Genomic DNA, 17888 nt, shown 5'->3' on the forward strand with positions numbered 1-17888 from the left:
GAGCTCCATTTTCGCGACCCCACTGCGTCCCCCCTCCCCCATCTGGGCAGCAGCCCACCCCTGGCTGGAGGCTAAAAGATATGAAGAACGGTTGCAGGAACTGGGCACGTCTAGTGAAAAGAAGGACCAGGAGTGACACGATAGCCGCATTCTAGTATTTGAGGGGCTGCCACAAAGAAGACCGGTGTGCAAGAAGCAAGGTGTGGAACCTCATCGGGGAGAGCAGCAGCCTGGAAGTAACGCGGGAAAAACCTCTCAACAGCCAGGACAATTTAGCCAGTGGGGCAAGCGGCCTCGTGGGTGCCCCAACCCTGGAGGCTCTGAAGAAGGGGCTGAACGGCCACCTCTCCACAACAGCCGAGGGGCTCCTGCTGCTTGAGCGGGGGGTGGTGGTGTTGGACTGGAAGACTGCTGAGGCCCCCTCCAGCCCTGCCACCCTCTCATCTGCGGTGCAGTTGCACCAGGTATCTGCAGGCGGCTGTAAATCAATGTTTTCTAAGCAGCGTTTGGGAGAATTAGCCCACATCGTCTTTAAGAAACATCGCAGGGAGCAGAAACCTAAAAATGGCCACTTAGAAAACGGAGCTAGCTGGACGTCAAAAGGATGTTGAGGCTCAGAAAGAGCAGCAGCCTCTGCTGACCCTCAAGGGCCCTCGGCCGCAAGACTCCCAAGGGGAACCAGCTGCCCACACTCTGTCCACAGACTGCCCCTCAGACGCAGATGCTGGGAGGGGGGCCCATAGGGGAGGATGTGAGGGTGGGTGGGGGGCTGGATCAGGGGGTCCCCAGGGTTGACCTGATTCCCCAGCTGGGATCTCAGAGTCGTTACTGCTGCCAAGTGGCCAAACCCAACGCCCCTCCCCCCCTTCCTCCCCCCCTCCGTCCCCATGGCCGGGCGGGATTCGGCCTGGTGCCGAGAGCCACCTACTTCTCCAAGAAGATGCTGGAGAGGCTGTACACCTGGCCCATCTTCTGCAGCGTGATGTCCAGCTCGGAGCGCAGCAGGGGGGCCGAACCGGCCTGCTCGGGCTGAGCCAGGACCTGCTCCGTCTGGGCACTGACTTTGCCCAGGCGCTTCTGCAGGTTCTCCAGCTCCAGGTGGATCTCCTGCGGGGGTGAGGGGCGTCAGGGACCCAGGCCAGGAAGCCCCTCCCCCCAAGTGCAGACCCCCTCCGGCCCCTTCTCCCGGGGAAGGGAGGGGCATCCCCATCCCGAAGGCAGGAAGCAGCTGGCCGGCCTGAAGGCAGTACGGCTTCTGCCTCCCCCTCCCTGGACTGTGTCTGGGGCCGGGCGAGGGTCTCCGGTACCCCGGGAAAGACTCTGCAGCCGGGCCCACCTTGGGGCCAAAGGGCAGCCCTACCTGCTGGTCACTGATGCGCTGTGCACATTCCTGGACAGGGTCTTGGTCGAGCGGGGAGCGGATTCTGTGGACGGTGTGGGACTCGCAGCCCTCCAGTTGCAGGCGGATGTCCTTCAGCTGGGAGAGGAAGTTCCGGCACAGCGACTCTTCCTGCTCCCCTGAGACCCCCCCCCACACGCCAAGCCTGAGGTTATTCGGTTCATTCGTTCCTCCCTTCGTTCATTAAAAGGAATAAAAGGCCCTGGGCATCTCTTGTGGTCGGAACCCCATGGGGTACCGTTGGGTCAACGACCGCAGAGGTCAGCAGGGTGGGGGCAGCCCAGATCTCGGGGAGTAGCCAGAGCAGCCACAGAGAAGGCCCTCCCTTGCGACCCGGCTTGGCGGACAGGGCCTGGAGCAGACGGACTCTGTGGGCCCTTATCGGTCGCTGGGGGTGCGTGCGGGAGGAGGCGGTCGTGGAGAGAGTCTGGCCGTAAGCTATTTGAATGGACGGCAGCACCGCTTGCGGCTACAGGCCAGTCAAGGGGGGGAGGACGGGCTGCCAAGGCCATCCGGCGAGCCAAGCACGGAGACCCCGCTGGGGCCACAGCCCACCCAGGAGGGCCCCGGGCCTCACCTTTCTCCAGCCCGCGCAGCAGCAGCTCGTACTTCTGGGTGCAGACGGTGTAGTCGCGCTCAGCCTGGAGCCTGTCGTCCGGGTGGAAGTTCTGGGAGTCCTGGCTGTCGCGCAGGAACTCCTGGTAGTGGGTCTCCAGGCTGCGCAGCGTCTGCCGATAGTCCTCGGGGGGGCATCGTCCGGAACTGCGAGAGAGAGGCGTTGCGTTGCGGGGCATCTGAGCGCAGGACAGCTGAGCCACCCGGGGTTGGTCCCTCGAGGTATCCCCAGGGCAGCCCCCCAGCCTTGCCTGACCAGCCCCGGGGGGGGGGGTCTCCAAGGGGGGTGAAGGTGGTGGTGGGGGGCTATGGTCCCTCAACGCCTGCCTGGCCTGGCGATCACCACACAGCTCTCTGTGCAAGGGGCTCCCTGGCAGAATGAAGAGCCAGGCTGGCGCAGTGGCCGGAGGGCAGCCCTGCAGGCTCCTTCAGCTGACTGCTACCTGCAGTTCAGGAGTTCAAATCTCACCACCAGCTCAAGGTCGACTCAGCCTTCCATCTTTCTGAGGTGGGTCAAATGAGGACCCAGGGGCTGAGTCTCTGTCAACTGCTTAGAGGGGGCTGGGAAAGCACCGTGGGGCGGCAGATAAGTCTAAATGCCATGGCTATTGCTTGACAGGTGATGTGGGGGGCGGTCACCTGGGGATCCCTTGGCCCAAACCAAGCAGTGAAGCTCAGGGGCTGCAAGGGCTGGAAAGGATGCAGCTGCCCCCCATGCAACCTGGGCTGCTTTGAAGAGGCAGGGGAGGCCCGGATGGGGCAGCGCAAAGCCCCCCACAGCAGCTGAGCCCCCTCCCTCCCCTAACTGTGCTGCCCCCAGCACGAGGCAAAGGAGCCGGTCCTCAGCGCAAAGCTGGACCCTCCAAGTCCTTTCTATTTATGTGTATATATACATAACTCGGAGCAGCTTCCAACGTACAAAAACAATGCTGTGCCCAACCCCCCCCAGCCCCCCTTCCCCCCCCGAGCCCCTCCCTCCACCTGCTGCTGGGGGCTCCCTGGGTGGGCGTGGGCGTGGGGTCCCAGCCTCCTTGAGGGGCTTCCACCCCTTCCCTCTTCCTTTCTGCTCGGGAGTTCAGGAGTCAGGAAGGACCCTTGGGGCTCCTGGTGCCCCCCCCACTGACCCCTCCCGCCAGCCCAAGGGAGGCGGAACCATTGGGGCCACGCCTGGGCAGGGGGAGCCCCGCAGACCCTCCCAGGTGGGGTATCTGCAGCCGGACAGGGGAAGCTGCCAGGCAAAGTGGCGTGGGGGGAAAGGGGGGATGTGGGGGGGGGGGGAAGTGGGTCTCACAATGAGGAGGGACCAGGTCTGGATCTGCTGGACCTCCCGCTGCAGGTGCTGCCAGGAGAGCAGGCTCTTCATGTCCAGGTGCAGCTGGTGCCAAGTGCTCAGCAGCTTCTGGCGCATCGTCTCCAGCCTGGAGGGGAGGGGGGGGTCAGGGGGGAGGCCGCTTCTCTCCAGGCTGGGGGAGGGGGGGAAGCCAGGCACGGAGCCCCCGCCTGCCCCCCCGCCACCTACCTGCCCACAGCCTCCAGGGCCTCCTTGTTGGGGGGCGGGATGAGGAAGCAGACGGAGGGCAGGAGGGAGTCCTTCCCGGCTGCGTTCAAGACCTTCCACTTGTAGGGCTGGGCGTTGCTGAGGAGGGTGCACTGATCCCCCTTGCGCACGGTGATCTGGGGAGGGGGTGGAAAGGGGGGGCAGCTCCTCAGCCAAGGCAGCCAGAGGCAGCCCCCCTCCTCCCTCCCCCCCAGCTGTGCCTGGGTCCCCCCCCAACTCACCTCCGCTTGCTTGTAGTCACAGACGGCCTGGAGGGGCAGCCGTCCCCTGAGTGGGGGGCTGGGGCTGCGGGGCTTCAGCTGGATGATGGTCTTGGCCCGGTTGGCCAGCCCGGCCAGGTGGCTCTGGTACTGGGTCAGGTGGTCCTTCTCCTCCTGAAGGGGGAGGCAGCCCAGGTGAGCCCCAGGGGTGGGGGGCAGGGGAGGCTGCCAGGGGAGGGGGCAGGCCCCACCCACCCGCCCACCCACCCGCCCACCCTCACCAGGGAGTCCTGCAGCAGGTCCTCCAGGCGGGTGAGGGTGATGGACCGCTCGCAGGCAAACTTCTTCTGCAGGGCCTCCTGAGTCTTGCGCACAAACTCCTCCGCTTCCTTCACGTCAGAGAAGAACTGGGCGGAGGGGGGGAGGGTCAGTACTCGTCCCCTACATGGACGGTGGGGGGGGGATGGTGCCCCGGTTGCCCCGGGTGACTGGCAGGTGGGTGCGCATGCCTGGGCGAGATGCCGCTTCTGCACATGCGCCGGGGGCAGAATCTCGGGAGAGAGAGGACGGACGGGTGGACGGGCGGGCGGCATTTTGGCGATTTCCAACATTTTTTTGCTTCCACATATGCAGAAGCAGAGAACTGCCGAACTCTGGCGAGCACACACATCCCCTTGCGGGATTTTGCCCCCTGTGCATGCGCAGAAGCAGAGTCTCGCTCGGACACAGGCGTGTGCCAGGATTGCAGAGCACATGGAATGCGAGAGGTCTCTGGCGCTCTTCTGTGCCTCCCCCACCGCCAGAGGGAGCCCTGCCAGAGTCCGGCTTTGCTGCTCGGCTGCTAGAGACTGCCCCCCCCCTTCCTCCCCCCCATGCCCCCCCACGCCTACCTGGAAGTAGCTGCTGTTCTCCTTCAGCTGAGCCTCGACGCAGCAGCAGAGTTGCAGCAGCCAGCTCCACTGGGTTTGCAGGGCCGCCTGGAAGGCCTGCCGAGGGGAGCGGAGCAGAGTGGGCGGGGGAGGCCAGGGCAACCCCCCCCAACACACACACATACACCCTCCGGGGGCCCGGTTGGAGAGGGCCGTGGGTGGAGACCGGGAGCAGTCATCTGACTGGGGCTCCTCCGAGTGAGGCAGGCCTGACTGCTGCCCCCTCCCAGTCCAGTCCGGGGCCCCTTGATCTAATGAGGTGCTTGTCTTCATCCAGCCGCGAGTAATTGACAGAGAGATTCGTGGTTTTGTTAAGGGCCCCTAACGGATTCTCAAACTGTACTTTAACGGCTGTCTTCCCTTGTGAGCCCCATGGAGTTGGGCGGCACATCAATCACATAAGGAAATGAGCTCTCAGCCCGGTGCACCCACCTCCACCGTCTGCTTGGCTGGGTGATCCTCCCGCAGCAGCCGGTCGCCCGTGGCCTGGATCTCCTTGACGCGCCTCTCCCGCAGCTCCAGCTCTCTCATCAGGCCCTAGAGGGGGGCAGAGCAGAGACCCGGGGGTCAGCCGGGGCCTGGCAGCCGGGCTCCTCGCTTGGGGCCAGAGGGAGGCCAGCTGCTTACCGAGTAGCTCTCCTTCTTGGCAGCCATGTTGCTGTTGCGCTCGCTCCAGTCGTAGTTCACCTCCTCCTCCTCTTTCTCGTTCAGCCACATCAGCTCCTTGGTGGCCGCAGCCACAAAGGCCTGGAGGCTCTCCAGGTGCTGCAGCCGGGCCTTGGACGAGCTCTGCAACGCACGGAGGATCAGGGCGGCTCAGCCCAGCACCGAGAGGGGCCTGACCACCAGGCAAGGGAGGGTGTCCGGGACAAGAGCGCCAGGGCTCCCAATGCCACTGCATCCCCGAGAGGGTAGTGGAGGAGAAGTGAGGGTTCTTCTGCCTGCACCCCCCCCCCCGATGCCCTGACCATCCCCCGGCCACCTGCTCACCAGCAGCCTCTCGTACTGGACATCCAGCTTGCTAAGGTAGTCCCGGTAAGAGGCCTGCGGACCAGGCGAGAGCTGTGCCTACAGAGATCAAAGGAGAGCCATGGATCCACCACCACCACTGGGAAGGCCCTGCAGCCCCCTCCTTCACCAGACCTGCCCCAGATACCTCGTCTGCGCGGGCTCGCTCAATCTTGGGGCGGAACTCCTCGATGGAGCGGTGAAGTCCACGGTGGCTGCCGATCTGTGACTCCACCGTGGGCAGGTCCACGCCCCACTCGGCCACGTTGAGGCGGACCTGGTTCTCTTCCACCCAGGCCAGCAGGTCTTGCAGGTAGCGTAGGGTGACGTCATCCAACTCCGGACGGGGGCGCTGTGTGACCGGCACGGACACTTGGACAGCCCCAGATTTCAGCCGCAGGTTGTACTCGGTGCGGATAGCCACAAGGCGCTCGTGCAAGCGGTAAACCCTGCAGGGAGGGAGGGAACCCTGGGCTACGGATGGGGGTCCCTGCAGGGAAAACAGCAGCCAGAGCTGCACCCTTCCCGGCCCAGTGAGAGTGGCTGCAGCTTCTCCTGCAGAAATTGCAAACTCCCACCACCAGAGGGCAGCACACACCAAACCTGTCAGCCCTGAGGAGTTTTTCTGAGGGGCAGGGGCCCTTTCAGGAGGGTCCCATGCAAAGACAACCCTGTCCACCACCACCCACCCCAGTGTGGGGAGAGGAGCATTATTGACCTCCGATACATCTGCTCGCCCTGCGGGTGGCGCCCGTCCTTGAGGGCTTGCACATCATTGAAGAGCAAGCGGATCATGGCCTCAGCCTTGTCCAGGTCCCGCTCGATCTCCCCCAAGTGCTGTGCCGCCTTCCCTGCGTTCAGCAGGCGGATGTCCTGCAGGAGGGAGAGCAAGGACCCTGAGCCTGGCAGGGCCCCAGACACAGGCCAGCCCGCCCGCCCCTTCCTGGCCCCGCGCTCCAGCCAGAGCAGAGCCGAGGGCCTCTCACCGACTGCAGCAGGGTGTCGGCCTGGTTGAGCTGCTCCTCGCAGAGCCCAGACTCCATCTGAAGCTTGCTGACGATGCGCTGCAGCCGTTCCAACCTAGGAAGAAGAAGGCGGGAGCGGAGCGAGGGGAAGCGAGTGAGAGTCCCGGCCAGCTCCCTCCACTCCAGTGGGGCTCAGCTCCCGTCTCTCCTGGGGAGGGCAGCCGAGTTGTCCCGGGCTGCCTTGGCTCACTCTGCCCGCTCGGCCAGATGCTTCCTGAGCAATACAGCCCGCGAAGGGGAGAGGCGGGGGTGTGGGTCTGTGAGTCACCAGCCGTGTGTTTCCCATTACGGCTGGGCTGGGCTGGCTGTGGTTGGGAGGGGGGAGCTGCTGCCCTCCTGCCTGCCAGGCTCCCTTCCCAGGAAGAGGAACTGCCCGACTCTGGCCCCTGTGCCCCCCCCAGCTTCCTTCCCTCAGCCGCTCCCCCCCCCCCGCTTGCCTCTCAAACTCCAAGCGCAGAAGCTTCTCCCTCTCCAGGATAGCCACGTGCAGCCGCCCCCACTCCTTCTCCACGTCCAGCGGGTGGTAGCCCGGGGGGATCTTCAGTTGCCCACTTTGCACAGCAGCCTGGTGGGGCCGGAAGCAGATGGTGGCCGCTGAGGATGGGCCCCCAGAAGGCCACCCCACCCTCTGGCAGCCTGGCACGAGGCACTGAGGGGGCGATTCGGACTCACCTCCAGGGACTGGAAGACGACCTTGGAGCGGTTCTTGTCAGCCTCTTTGGCGGGAAGCTCCATCTCTTTGAACTTCAGGAACTGGTGCCAGAGGATCTGCGGGAGGAGAAGGCGGCAGGAGGGTGGCAGGGTGTGGCGGGCCAGAGTGGGCACCGAGAGGCCTCAGAGGTCTTCGCTCTGGGCCAAAGCAGCCGGCGGCTCTGCTGGGGATAGAGCTGACCACGGGAGGGGACTCCCCTTCCCACGCACACCCAACCACCACGGGGTGCCTCCCCAGCCCAGAGAGGAGGACCAGGCCTGCCCTGAAGAGGAAAAGGCCGCGTCCCAGCTGGACAGAGGGCAGGAGCCGACCTGGGTGGGCTCTCACCTCGATCTCCTCGTAGCTGGCAGGGAACTTCCTCTCCTCAAAGGTCACCGTGTGGTGCTGGATCCACTGCAGGAGCAGGCTGACCATGCTGTAGTATTCCTGCCACCGCAGCTGCAGCTCCTGAGGGCGGGGAGGGGAGGGGGTGCAAGGGAAAAGGCAGTGGGTGTGAAGATCATATCCCGAGCCCTCAGACCAGCCAGCCCCCCTCCCCCACTTCATTGCTCCCAGTGCTCACGTTGGCCTGGATCCCATCCTGCACGTCCGGTACTCGTGGCATGGCGTCGTAGAGGGAGGACACGTAGGTGATGATGGACTTTTCGTCCGGCTGGGGCACATCTACGTCTGGGGACGAGAAAGAGGGGAGGGAGTGCTGTGCTGCCCCCCCCCCCCAGCCAAAGGAGACACCCCCCCGCCCAGCCGACGGGCAGGCCCATTCCGGTACCTTCCGGGTCCAAGAGCCGCGTCACCCCCAGGTCGTGCTCAGCCACCGAGAAGGCCTGCTCCAGGTTCTCCACGTTGCTCTGGTGGTAGACTTTGTTCATGTCGATCAGCATCGGCCTGTAGGGGAGGGGAGGGGGCATGGTCAGGGAGTGGAGCTTCCACTGGGCCCCAATTCTGTGCCCACACACAAGGGGCTCCTGATCAATGGGGTGCGCAGCCCCCCGCCCTCCGGAACCAGTCTCTGTGCCCCCCGTGGGCCTTGCAGAGGTTGCAGCCACCCTGGAACTTAAGCTTCTGCTCCTTGAAGCACGGAGCACAGAAATAGCTGAGCAGTCAGTTTCCCAACAATTGGAAAAACTCAAGGCTCCAGCCCTCAAGGCCCGCTGCAGTATCGTGCATGTGTCAAAAGAGGACACCGTCAGCCAAGCAGGACGTTTCTTGCCCCCCCTCAGGTCCTGGCCTCTCTGAAAGGCTGCTTTGAAGCCCACTACCTCCAGCCTGTGCCTGGGATGGAAACCCCCCCCACGAGCCCCCCTTTCTCAGCGCACAGAGGCCTGGCGGACGCCTGAACCCAATCCGCCTTGTTTGGGAGGGGTCCCAGGCTGTGCCCACAGCTTGGGGAAGACCCACTAGTGATGGAGATTCTGGCTTTTCTGGCAACCTTCACAAGCTCTGAGCCTAAGGCACTCCCTTCCTCATGGGACACCCCAAACTGCTCCTCCCCTCCCACCGAGGGTCTGATGCCCCCCGATCAGGTCTTGCCCTGGCAGTGAGCATTGAGGGCCAGCAGGTGTGCCAGACCCCGGCCCTCCGTGAAGACCCCATTGGCCAAGGAAGGTGGGGGCAATCTCGCCCGACATCCATGGTTGCAGCACTATGGACCCTTCCCTCCAGGGCTCCTTCCTGCCCCACACCACCCCTTACTTGTGCCTGTGGATGACGGCGTTGAAGAGCCGGCCGTCGCGCCAGCTGGAAGTGAAGTTGTCGCAGCGCAGGCCCTGGTAGCCCTCCACCATGCGCTGCGACCACAGCAGCAGCTTCTCTTTGGCCGTCATATCCTCCGACTGGCCAGTCACCTGGATGTCCGAGATCTTGAAGGAAAGAGGGACCACCTGTACCCAGGAGCCGGACTGAAGCTGCTGACCATCCGGGCATGGCGCTCCCACCATCACCCACCCGGGGGGCTGCAGAGCCTTCCGACCATGGCCCGGCCACTTCCTGAGCCCAGGCCTGGACCTGCCTCCTCAGTGCTGCCATGCACCCCTCAAGAGGAGAGTGGACTCTCTCTGCAACCCCTGGTGGCCGCGATCAGTAACAAGTTGGTACGGGCCACACCATAGCTCCTGTACCGAAAATGGAGCTGTGTGCGCAGCTCTGCATTTTCGGCATGTGAGCGCGCCCGAGAGGTTTTGTTTCTGTGCCTGTGCAGAAGCAAAATCTTGCTGGAATGTGCGCGCCTGCCCACCAGTCACCCGCAGCTGTGTACGGAGAGCACCGGTAGCAGCGGTAAGTAGGAACCCCCCCTGGCCAAGATGCCCCACACCAGGCCCTGGTCCTTGGAGGGACCCTCGGCAGCCTGCCCTCCACTGTTGCCTCTGCCCAAGGAACAAGACGCAGCTGCTCTCCTAGGCGAGACCCACGCGACCCACGCCTGCATCTGGGGAACGCTGAGGCCTGCGGGTCCCCCCCCACCCCATCCGCCCAGGCCCAGCCCTCATCGGAAAATCTTTGTGTCCTGAAGCGACTGATGAGTTAGTCAGCCCCACGAGCCACAACATCCTGTTCTCTCCCAGCCGCAGCCCACATTCCTCCCCTCCCCCAGGAGCCACTCCTGGGATCCTCCTCCTCCTTGCTCCCCCCACCCGCCTCGCCCCTGAAGGGGAAGGGCAACCCCAGCCTCCCTTGCCCAACTGAATGCCTAGCCTAGCGTTTGTGGAGAGGAAGCTTGTGGGCGCTTACAAGGATCTGGGCCATAGGGGAGGGAGGGAGGGAGGGACAGGGCTGAAGAGAGGCCTTGCCTGGTAGAGCCGGGAAGAAGGTGGGGGTGGGGGGAGAGCTTTCCCTACCTGGAAGTGGAGGATGATGGTCCAGATGAGGCCGAGTGTCAGCTTGGGGTTGCCATCGGCGATATCGTCATTCCGGATGTTGACCAGTTTCACCTGTGGAGGGACACACATACGCATGCATGGTTGCTAAAGGGCCCCGCGTCTTCCCGCTCCTTCCCCTCCAGGCTTCTCCCACCCCGGAGGCTCACCTGCCGGTGCTTCAGGTAGTCCAAGGCGATCTGCACATTTTGCAGCTTGTGGAAGCGCATCCGTCCCTTCTCCCGGGGCTGTGGGCAAAGGAGGCTCAGGTCAGGGCCCTGGAGAAGCCACGGGGGTCCTCCCCTCCCACCCCGGCTGAGGAGAAGGGCAAAGGAAGCCCAGGCTGGCAGACAAGCTGGCAAACAACCCCTGCCCTCCCTCCCTCCTACCAGCCCTCCCCACCCAGCCAAAGCATCCTGGGGCGGCTCTTAAGCTCGGCTGCGGCAAGAGGTGCTCACAACGCCACCCTCAGCACCACGCTGGCTTCCCCTCCGGGAAAGGAGGCATTGCCTGGAGGCAGCCTCCCGCAGCCCCCCTGGATCCCATCTGCAGCGCCCAGGGGGAAGGGGCCAGCCACACCGCCAAAGGGCCTGCTGCGTAGGATCCAGTCGTGTGATGCACCAGCCTCCCGTCAGCAGTTCCGGGCCAAGCAAAGCTTTCGGAGGGCATGGAGGGGACGCGGTTTCTGCCTAAGTGAGGAGGCAGTGGGCGCAACAGAGCTGGCCTCCTCTCCAGCGGGCGCCGAGGGCGGCAGCAGCAGCAGCAGGGGTGCCATGCAGAACCAGGAGGGACCACTCACCAGGCGCAAACTCCGGATGACGTCGCGCTCTCTGGGCTGAGCAGCAGGTGACAGCCGAGCGAGAGGGAAGCAGAGGTCAGAATCCAGCAAAGAGAAGAGACAGACAAACAGCACAGGGAGCGGCAGACAGACAACCCAGAGGAAGTGAGAGAGAAACAGAGTCCGGAGTAGCTCTTGCATTAGAGTGCCCGGGCAGACTCGGCCTGCCCTAGTGGGGTGAGGAGGAGGAGGTGACAGCAGGGGGCGACGGAGAGCAGCAGCGTCCCAGTTGGGCAGGAGCATTTTGGTGTTCTTGTGCCTCACGCCTTCATCCGCCTGCTGCAAAGCCTCTCTCATAGGTCAGGAGGCCCGCAAGGCGGCCCTCCACCTCCGCCGATCTCCTTGGAGCGTCCCGAAGGCTGGCGGCCATTCCTCTTCCTGAGCAGCACTGGTGGGGCCCCGCCTGGGTCTGTAGTGGCGCAGGCGGCTGACACGGAGGCAGGAGAGGAGACGGCCCCCTCTGACTGCTTCTCGGGCCAGGGCTGGGGGGGGTGAGGCTCCCGTGGCATTGGGCCCAAGCGTCCAGCCCCCGGGGGAACCCAGCGCTGAGCAAGGGGTCCTGAGGGCAGAAGAGGCGCCTTCGGCCGGCCATGCAAAAATGGAGCAGGAGGGAAGCTGCCGCTCGGGCTCCCAGCGACACACACGGGTCGAGGCAGCGTGCAGCCGGGAAGGAGGTGCAGAGCAACCGCAAGCAGGAGGCAAGGGCGGCAGACGCTGGTGCGGCAGAGGCCGGGCGCTGGGGACCCCAGTGCAGAAGCCTGAGCTGCTTCCTCTGGAGCTCGGGTGGGAGGGGTGGCACTGCCCACAGAGCCCCGTGGAGCAGGCGCAGGAGGCCACGTACCAGAGTGTCCCCCGAGAGCACTTCCAGCAGCGAGATCAGGTTATGTCCATCGCGCAGGTCCTCGTAGAGGTCATTCACGTGACGCTGGGCCTGCAGAGGCAAAGAGGAGGCCGGGGGAGTCAGGAGGGGGCCCAGCCGGCAGGCGGTGGGAGTGGGCTTGGTAGAGGTGGCCGCCTGGCAGCCCCACCCATGGCCGGTTCGGGGAGGTGGTTGCACCCCAGGAATGTCCAGCCCCTGCCCCCCAAGAGGCTCCACCCACATCCCATATAGCCCCCGCTGACCCAGCAGCCACCAGCAGAGGAAGAGGAAGAGGGATTCCTGGAGGAGAGAGGGGGGCAGTGGGTCAGAGCCCATCCTGCCTTGGCACATACCTCTGCTCGCCAGTGCTGGTGCCAAGGCAGGTGAGAAGGAAGGAAGGAAAGAAGGAAGGAAAGAGAGAAGCATCAGGGAGCGACAGAGAGAGGAGTCGGGACGAAGGGACGCCCACAGGAAGCACCTCGCGAGTGGGGGTCCTGCAGCCCCCGGGCTCCCCCTGTCACCCCAACTGGGGGCCATTCCAGCTGCTGTGCCAGGGCTCCCAAAGTGAAGGAGAGCAGCCCCCCCTGGTCCCCAGGGCAACTAACCCCTCTCCTCCCTCACCCAGAGCCCCTCCCGAGAAACACCACCCCGCCTTCAGTCAGGGTTTCGGGGGCCTTGGCGGGAGCCCAGGTCCAGCGTGTGGGGGACACAAAGTCTCCGTAGCCCCAGAATTGAACTGGATGGACTTGTATGCCGCCCAGCCCCCTGGGAGTCAGAACTGGGCCAGGGAGAGGGTCTCCTTCAGGGACAGGAAAGAAGGAAGGAGGAGGAAAAGACGCCGAGGCTGGCCAGGACCCCCCCCCCCAACGAGGCCCGGAAAACGGACAGCGGCTGCACCTTCCGTGGGCCTCCCGCCCACAATCCGCTGGTCAGAGCCACGTCCCCGGGAGAACTCGAGCCCCCCCCCCAACTGGCATCCTTTCTGCCTGGCTCAGATCCCGGCAGGGGCGTTGGCACTCATCCTCTGGGGGCTGTCTCTGAGGACACCCCCCCCCCACAGGGAAAGGGGGGGCTTACCTTGAAGAGGTGCTTGTTGACCCATTTGGTGAAGGTCTTCTTCTGGACCCGGTCCCGCTCATCTGCAAGGGAGGACAGGTGGGTGGGGTAAGTGGGGCCCATGGAAGAGGCCAGGGGGACAGGACGGAACCCACGCTGGGGACCCCCACCTCTGGAGAGGCTGGCCAGGGACAGTGGGGGGGGCCCTCTCTTGCCACACCCTGCCCCCAGGGCTCCCCTGGAGGCCTGGGCAAGGGAGGGGGCTCTGCCATAGCCCAGCACAGCCCCCCTCCTCCGCCAGCAGGTGCTTCCCCTTGCAGACCCCCTCCCGCCTCTGTCACTGGGTGGAAACGGAAGCCCCTCCTCCTCCCTTCCTTGCCCTCCTGCCCCGCCCCCCTTCCTTGCCACGTGCTCTCTTGGCCTGCTGGGGCTCCCTGACCCCTCCTGTTCCCACCCTCTCCATGCCCCCCCATTCTTCACCCTCCCCTTCCTCCCAGCCCCTCCCCTCAGCTGCTTGTGCAATTCAGTTGCAGCTGCCCTGCCGTGGGGCCAACACTGCTTTGTCCTGCTTCCTCCCTCTGGCCAGGGGTTCCCAAGGTGGGGCCTGGCCCCCTAAAAAGGGCTGGGGACCCCTGCTCTGGCCCACTGCCTCCATCCTGGGGTTCACAATGCCGCCTTCCTCTCCACCGCCCCCTCCAGGGCTCCAGGGCTCTGGCTTTCTACCTGGGACTCACCTGGGAGTCCAGAGGGCACCTGGGCAGAGGCGGGTGTGGCCCCCTCCCCGTTATTGCTCCCACCTACCCCAAAACATTCCTTGCAATAAAGGACATTACAATCTCTGCTTTTAATTCCGCCGCATTGGAGCCATTTAACAAACGTTCACCCGACGTGCTTGGGATGGGTCACTTTCCAGATTTGTATGACCCCACCCGGCCAGCTTCGCTCTGAACAGCTCAGGCCACCAGCCATCCCCCAGCACCCCCTGATTGTGGGGTGTGGGCTCCACCCAAGGACGCCTCCACCTTCACCCACGAGGACTTCCAAGGGATCCCAGCACTCCAGTTCCTCTCAAGAGGCTGGGCTTCCATCAAACCACCTTCGGACCACGGTCAGCCACCAACCCCAGAGCATTCTCCACCTCAGCCCTCTTCACTAAACCAACATTCATGCCATTCCCATGGAGCTGCTGGGCAGAGAAAAAGTAGCCAGCACACCCATCTGCGGACAAAGCCACCCATCCTCCACAGCCAGCTCCCGGGCCCTTCCCATGGGGCCCTGCCTCACCAGTCGTTGTCCCCCCCCCAGACTGCACAGCTGCACTAAAGCCAAACCACGTCCGTGTCACCAGCACCATCCCCCCCCCCCCCCCAGCCTGAGCAGTCTCAAAATTCTCAGTTATTCATCGCTCATTGCTTGGATGTCGGTTTCACCTCCAAACTTTACTACTACTGCAAACCCCCCCCCCCCCCCCTAATTCTTTCCACCTCCTCTCTGGTCTTCACTCCAAAGAGTGTTCTTGCTTATGATTCCGCTCACTCCTCCCTTAGTCCTCTCCATTCAGTCCCCAGACAATTAATTCCCCCAGAAACCCTTCTGCGCTTCCTCTGCCTCACTCGTTTCATCACCCGCTGTCCAGCTTCGCTTCTGTGCTTCCTGTTACTGTCAACTGCCAGACCTCTGTGGCCTCTCGTGCCTCCTTCTCCCTCGTCCCCTTGGGGAGAATAACCGGCTTTTCCTCCTCCAGCACCTAAGTTCCCCTTCTTGCAATTCTTCCCCCTCCCTTCCACCCCCTCCCACCTGACCTCCAGCTCCACAGGCCCCACTTGACAGCCCACATTTCGGTTCCCTCAACAAAGGCCACCCACTCCCGGGGCTCCTCCGCCCTCTGGCCCCCTCTGCTCCCCTGCCTGGACTGGCCCCCGGGGCCTCTGGCACTGTTCTTTCCCCCTTGATTCATTGGGGCTCTTTTCCACTTACACACACACACTCCCTTTAAACCATAAACTGCAGTCTCTAATGGCCAGCCCTCTGGCCAGGTGGGCTCAGGCCTGGCTTTGGTCAAGGGGGGCCCTCACGCGACAGGCGTATATTGCAGTTAAGTGGACCAGGCCAAAATGCCACCAGGTGGACAGGGTGGCATTCCGGGGGGGGGGGGGGGGGGTCCGACCTGGCCAGGATGCACAAAGGAGACCAGGTGTCCCCCGAGAGTAAGTCAAGCCCCCCCCCGGTTTTTTCCAGCCAAGAAAGCTGCTTTTGGGAGGGGCCGAACTCTCACCTGCTGCATCCCAACAAGAGCCCTTCCTCCTCCCCAGGAAGCCGTGCGCCTGAGGCTTTGAGTACTACAAGGTGAAGGCAACGTTATCCGTCACCGCCCGGGGCCGATGCAAAGCGCCATTCCTTCCAGAGCAGAGGGCCCGGGAGGGGGGAGGGCGGCCCCGGGAGGAAGAGCGGGGGAGGGGGGAAGGGAGTAGCCGTCGGACAGGTCGGATCAGGCCTCCCAACACAAGCGCCCCCCAGCCGCGCCGCTTCCCTGCCCCGCCAGCCTCTCCCTCGGGACCCGGAGGGTCGGGCGCACTTGGCGGACCAGCCCCCACCCCCAGGTGCGCTGCCTCCCCCCCGCTGCCCTCCTAAGCAATCCCCGACGGGACCTTCGGGCGGCGCGGCTTCCCTTCCTCCGGCGGGACTCTCCTGGGCTCGCCCCCCCCCCCCACACACGGGAACGCCCGACCCCCTCCCGGCGGGTCTTCGCTCCCCACACCGCGCACCAGAAAGCGGGGCGGCGGCGGGCCCGGGCACTCGGGGCGGCCAAGCAGGCTGCGCGTACCTTTCTTGCCCTCGGAGGCGCGCAGGACGGCCTTGTAGATGTTCTCCTCGGAGCTGCCGGGCTGCATGGGCGCCCCAGCGGAGGGACCCTCGCCCCCCGCCCCGCTGCGCCCCCGACGCCGCGACATGGCCGCCCCCGACGCCCCTCGCCTCGCCCGACGCCCGTCCAGCCCACGCGGAGGCTCCCGGCCGCGGCTGCTACTGAGCGGAACAAGGCTGGCGCAAGTGGGCCAGGAGGCTCGGCCGCCCTCCGCCCTCCCTGCCGCCGGGGGTTGGGCTGGGCGGGGCCTGGGCTTTTCCGACCGCCCCCCCCCCCGCCCGCCTCTCGCTCCGGCAGGAAACCGCTCCCGGCTGGGGCACTTAACCGCTTCCCGGCCGGCCGGCTGCCCCACAGTGCCCGCAGGGAGGACGAGAGCGGGAGGACGAGAGGGGCCAGAGTCGCAAACCGGGCGGGAGGTTGCGGGGACTCTGCCAGAGAGGAGCTTCTGAGCGACCCCCGAGAAGAAACGGGGGACCTGGGCACCTTCGCCAGACTCCCCGGCAGAACGTGCGACTTCAGCCTCCGAGGGGTCCGGGCCTGGAATGCCCCCCCTGACTCGGTATTGCACTCCCAGCCCCCCCCCAAAAGAAACCCCTCTAACCTTCGCTGCCTGCCTCCTCACCCCCTCCTGTCCTTTCTTATGCGTATACGGAGCCTAGAAAGATACTTGGGTCTTTGTGTGCCACAGATTGTTTTCTCATAAAAAGACTAAGCAGCCCACCCCCCTCCGCCCCCCGAGATCAGCCGCTGGGGGTTTCTGCTGCTCTGGGGACCCTCTTTCCTCCCCCCCATACCCAAAAGGGAGGGGGCTGCCCCCAGCCCCCTTCGGAGGCAGGCAGAGCCGGGACACAAAGGTAGGTCTGCCTCCCCCCCCAAGACAAGAGGCGTGTCCCGGGAGCAAAGGTTGCCAACTGTCAGGGCTGCACATCCCCAGGGCGGCGCATTCCAGGCCAGCCAGGCCCGCCCCACCCTCCTCCAGGCCCAGACAGAGGAATGCGCTGCGGCACAAGGCTTCAAAGGCTCCCAGCAGCCCCCACGGCCCCCGCCCAGGCGGCTGGGGTGCCAAAGCACGTCAGAGAAAGGTGGGGCCGGGGCCTCATCCTGCCAGCCAAAGGCCCCACCCGCCTGAGTCACATCCCAGGGAGGAAGCCAGAGGCCCCAGGGCACCACTCGGGAAGCAAGGGGGGGGACGTGGGACAGGGGGAGGAGCCAGGCCCAAGGGATGCCTGTGCCCGCCCCTCCCTCCCTGCCTCCCTCCCTCCCCACAGATGGAGGGGATCCCTCCGGAGCCCACCTTCTGCACAGAAGGGAAGGGAAGGGAAAAGAAAGAAGGGGCTTCCCAGAACCTGGGGGTGAGCGGGCCATTCCCAAGAGAGCCGCTCTCTGACCCACAGGCAGTGACCTCCCACCCAGGCCGGGAGAAGGGCCGCTTGGCTCTTTGGCTCAAAGGTCCCCCTTCGCCCTTGCGCTCCCTCCAGCTGGCAATGACAGCCCAGAGTGACATCACCAGAGGGAGGGGGTGCCCCCAGTGGCCACCCAGGCCCAGCCCCTCCCCTGCAGCTCAGTTGCTTCCCAAGCAAAACCTGCCCTGCCTCCCCTCTTCCCCCCACCCCACAGGATCAAACTCATGGAGAGGCCCACAAGGGTTGCTCAGGGCCAGTGGGGAGAAGATATCCCGAGGGGGGGGGACTCAGGGGGGGCCCTCCAAACCCATGACCCCCCCCTCCCCTGTGTAAGGCCAGATGGCATTTCAGGCTGACCTGGGAAGGAGGGCGAGGCCTGGGCTGAAGCAGGCGCAGGCAAAGTGGGCTCTTCTAGGGCACGGGGACTTCAACTCCCAGAATTCCTCAGCTAGCATGACTGGCTCAGGAATTCTGGGAGTTGAAGTCCACCAGTCCTAGAAGAGCCCATCTGGCCTGAGGTGTGGCCGAAGGAACCAGAGGTGGCTTTAGAGAGCCCAACTGGTGCCAAAAT

The 17888-nt window shown here is 64.8% G+C and overlaps 2 protein-coding genes across 2 annotated transcripts in view; one reads left to right on the forward strand and one right to left on the reverse strand.

The window, feature by feature from the left end:
* The window catches only part of PLEC (plectin), a 32984-nt gene extending 17016 nt beyond the window's left edge, over window positions 1–15968 (reverse strand). The window contains 26 exon segments of the mRNA XM_070748476.1: window positions 929–1107; window positions 1361–1518; window positions 1977–2148; window positions 2150–2161; window positions 3306–3432; window positions 3534–3688; window positions 3794–3946; window positions 4054–4179; window positions 4663–4758; window positions 5134–5238; window positions 5329–5490; window positions 5692–5769; window positions 5858–6158; window positions 6428–6582; window positions 6696–6789; window positions 7172–7299; window positions 7407–7502; window positions 7774–7893; window positions 8009–8115; window positions 8216–8331; window positions 9139–9305; window positions 10281–10373; window positions 10469–10546; window positions 11978–12067; window positions 13073–13134; window positions 15876–15968. Coding sequence (XP_070604577.1) covers window positions 929–1107; window positions 1361–1518; window positions 1977–2148; window positions 2150–2161; window positions 3306–3432; window positions 3534–3688; window positions 3794–3946; window positions 4054–4179; window positions 4663–4758; window positions 5134–5238; window positions 5329–5490; window positions 5692–5769; window positions 5858–6158; window positions 6428–6582; window positions 6696–6789; window positions 7172–7299; window positions 7407–7502; window positions 7774–7893; window positions 8009–8115; window positions 8216–8331; window positions 9139–9305; window positions 10281–10373; window positions 10469–10546; window positions 11978–12067; window positions 13073–13134; window positions 15876–15942 — 3197 coding nt within the window. The 5' untranslated portion in view covers window positions 15943–15968.
* Window positions 15969–16000: 32 nt separating this feature from the next.
* PUF60 (poly(U) binding splicing factor 60) overlaps window positions 16001–17888 on the forward strand; it is a 15309-nt gene continuing 13421 nt past the window's right edge. Inside the window, exons 1-2 of the mRNA XM_070748711.1 lie at window positions 16001–16095; window positions 16212–16473. Of these exons, the coding sequence (XP_070604812.1) occupies window positions 16001–16095; window positions 16212–16473 (357 nt within the window). The remainder of the gene's footprint in view (window positions 16096–16211; window positions 16474–17888) is intronic.

This window comes from Erythrolamprus reginae, chromosome 3 (assembly GCF_031021105.1).
Source record: "Erythrolamprus reginae isolate rEryReg1 chromosome 3, rEryReg1.hap1, whole genome shotgun sequence".
Lineage (NCBI taxonomy): Eukaryota > Metazoa > Chordata > Lepidosauria > Squamata > Dipsadidae > Erythrolamprus > Erythrolamprus reginae.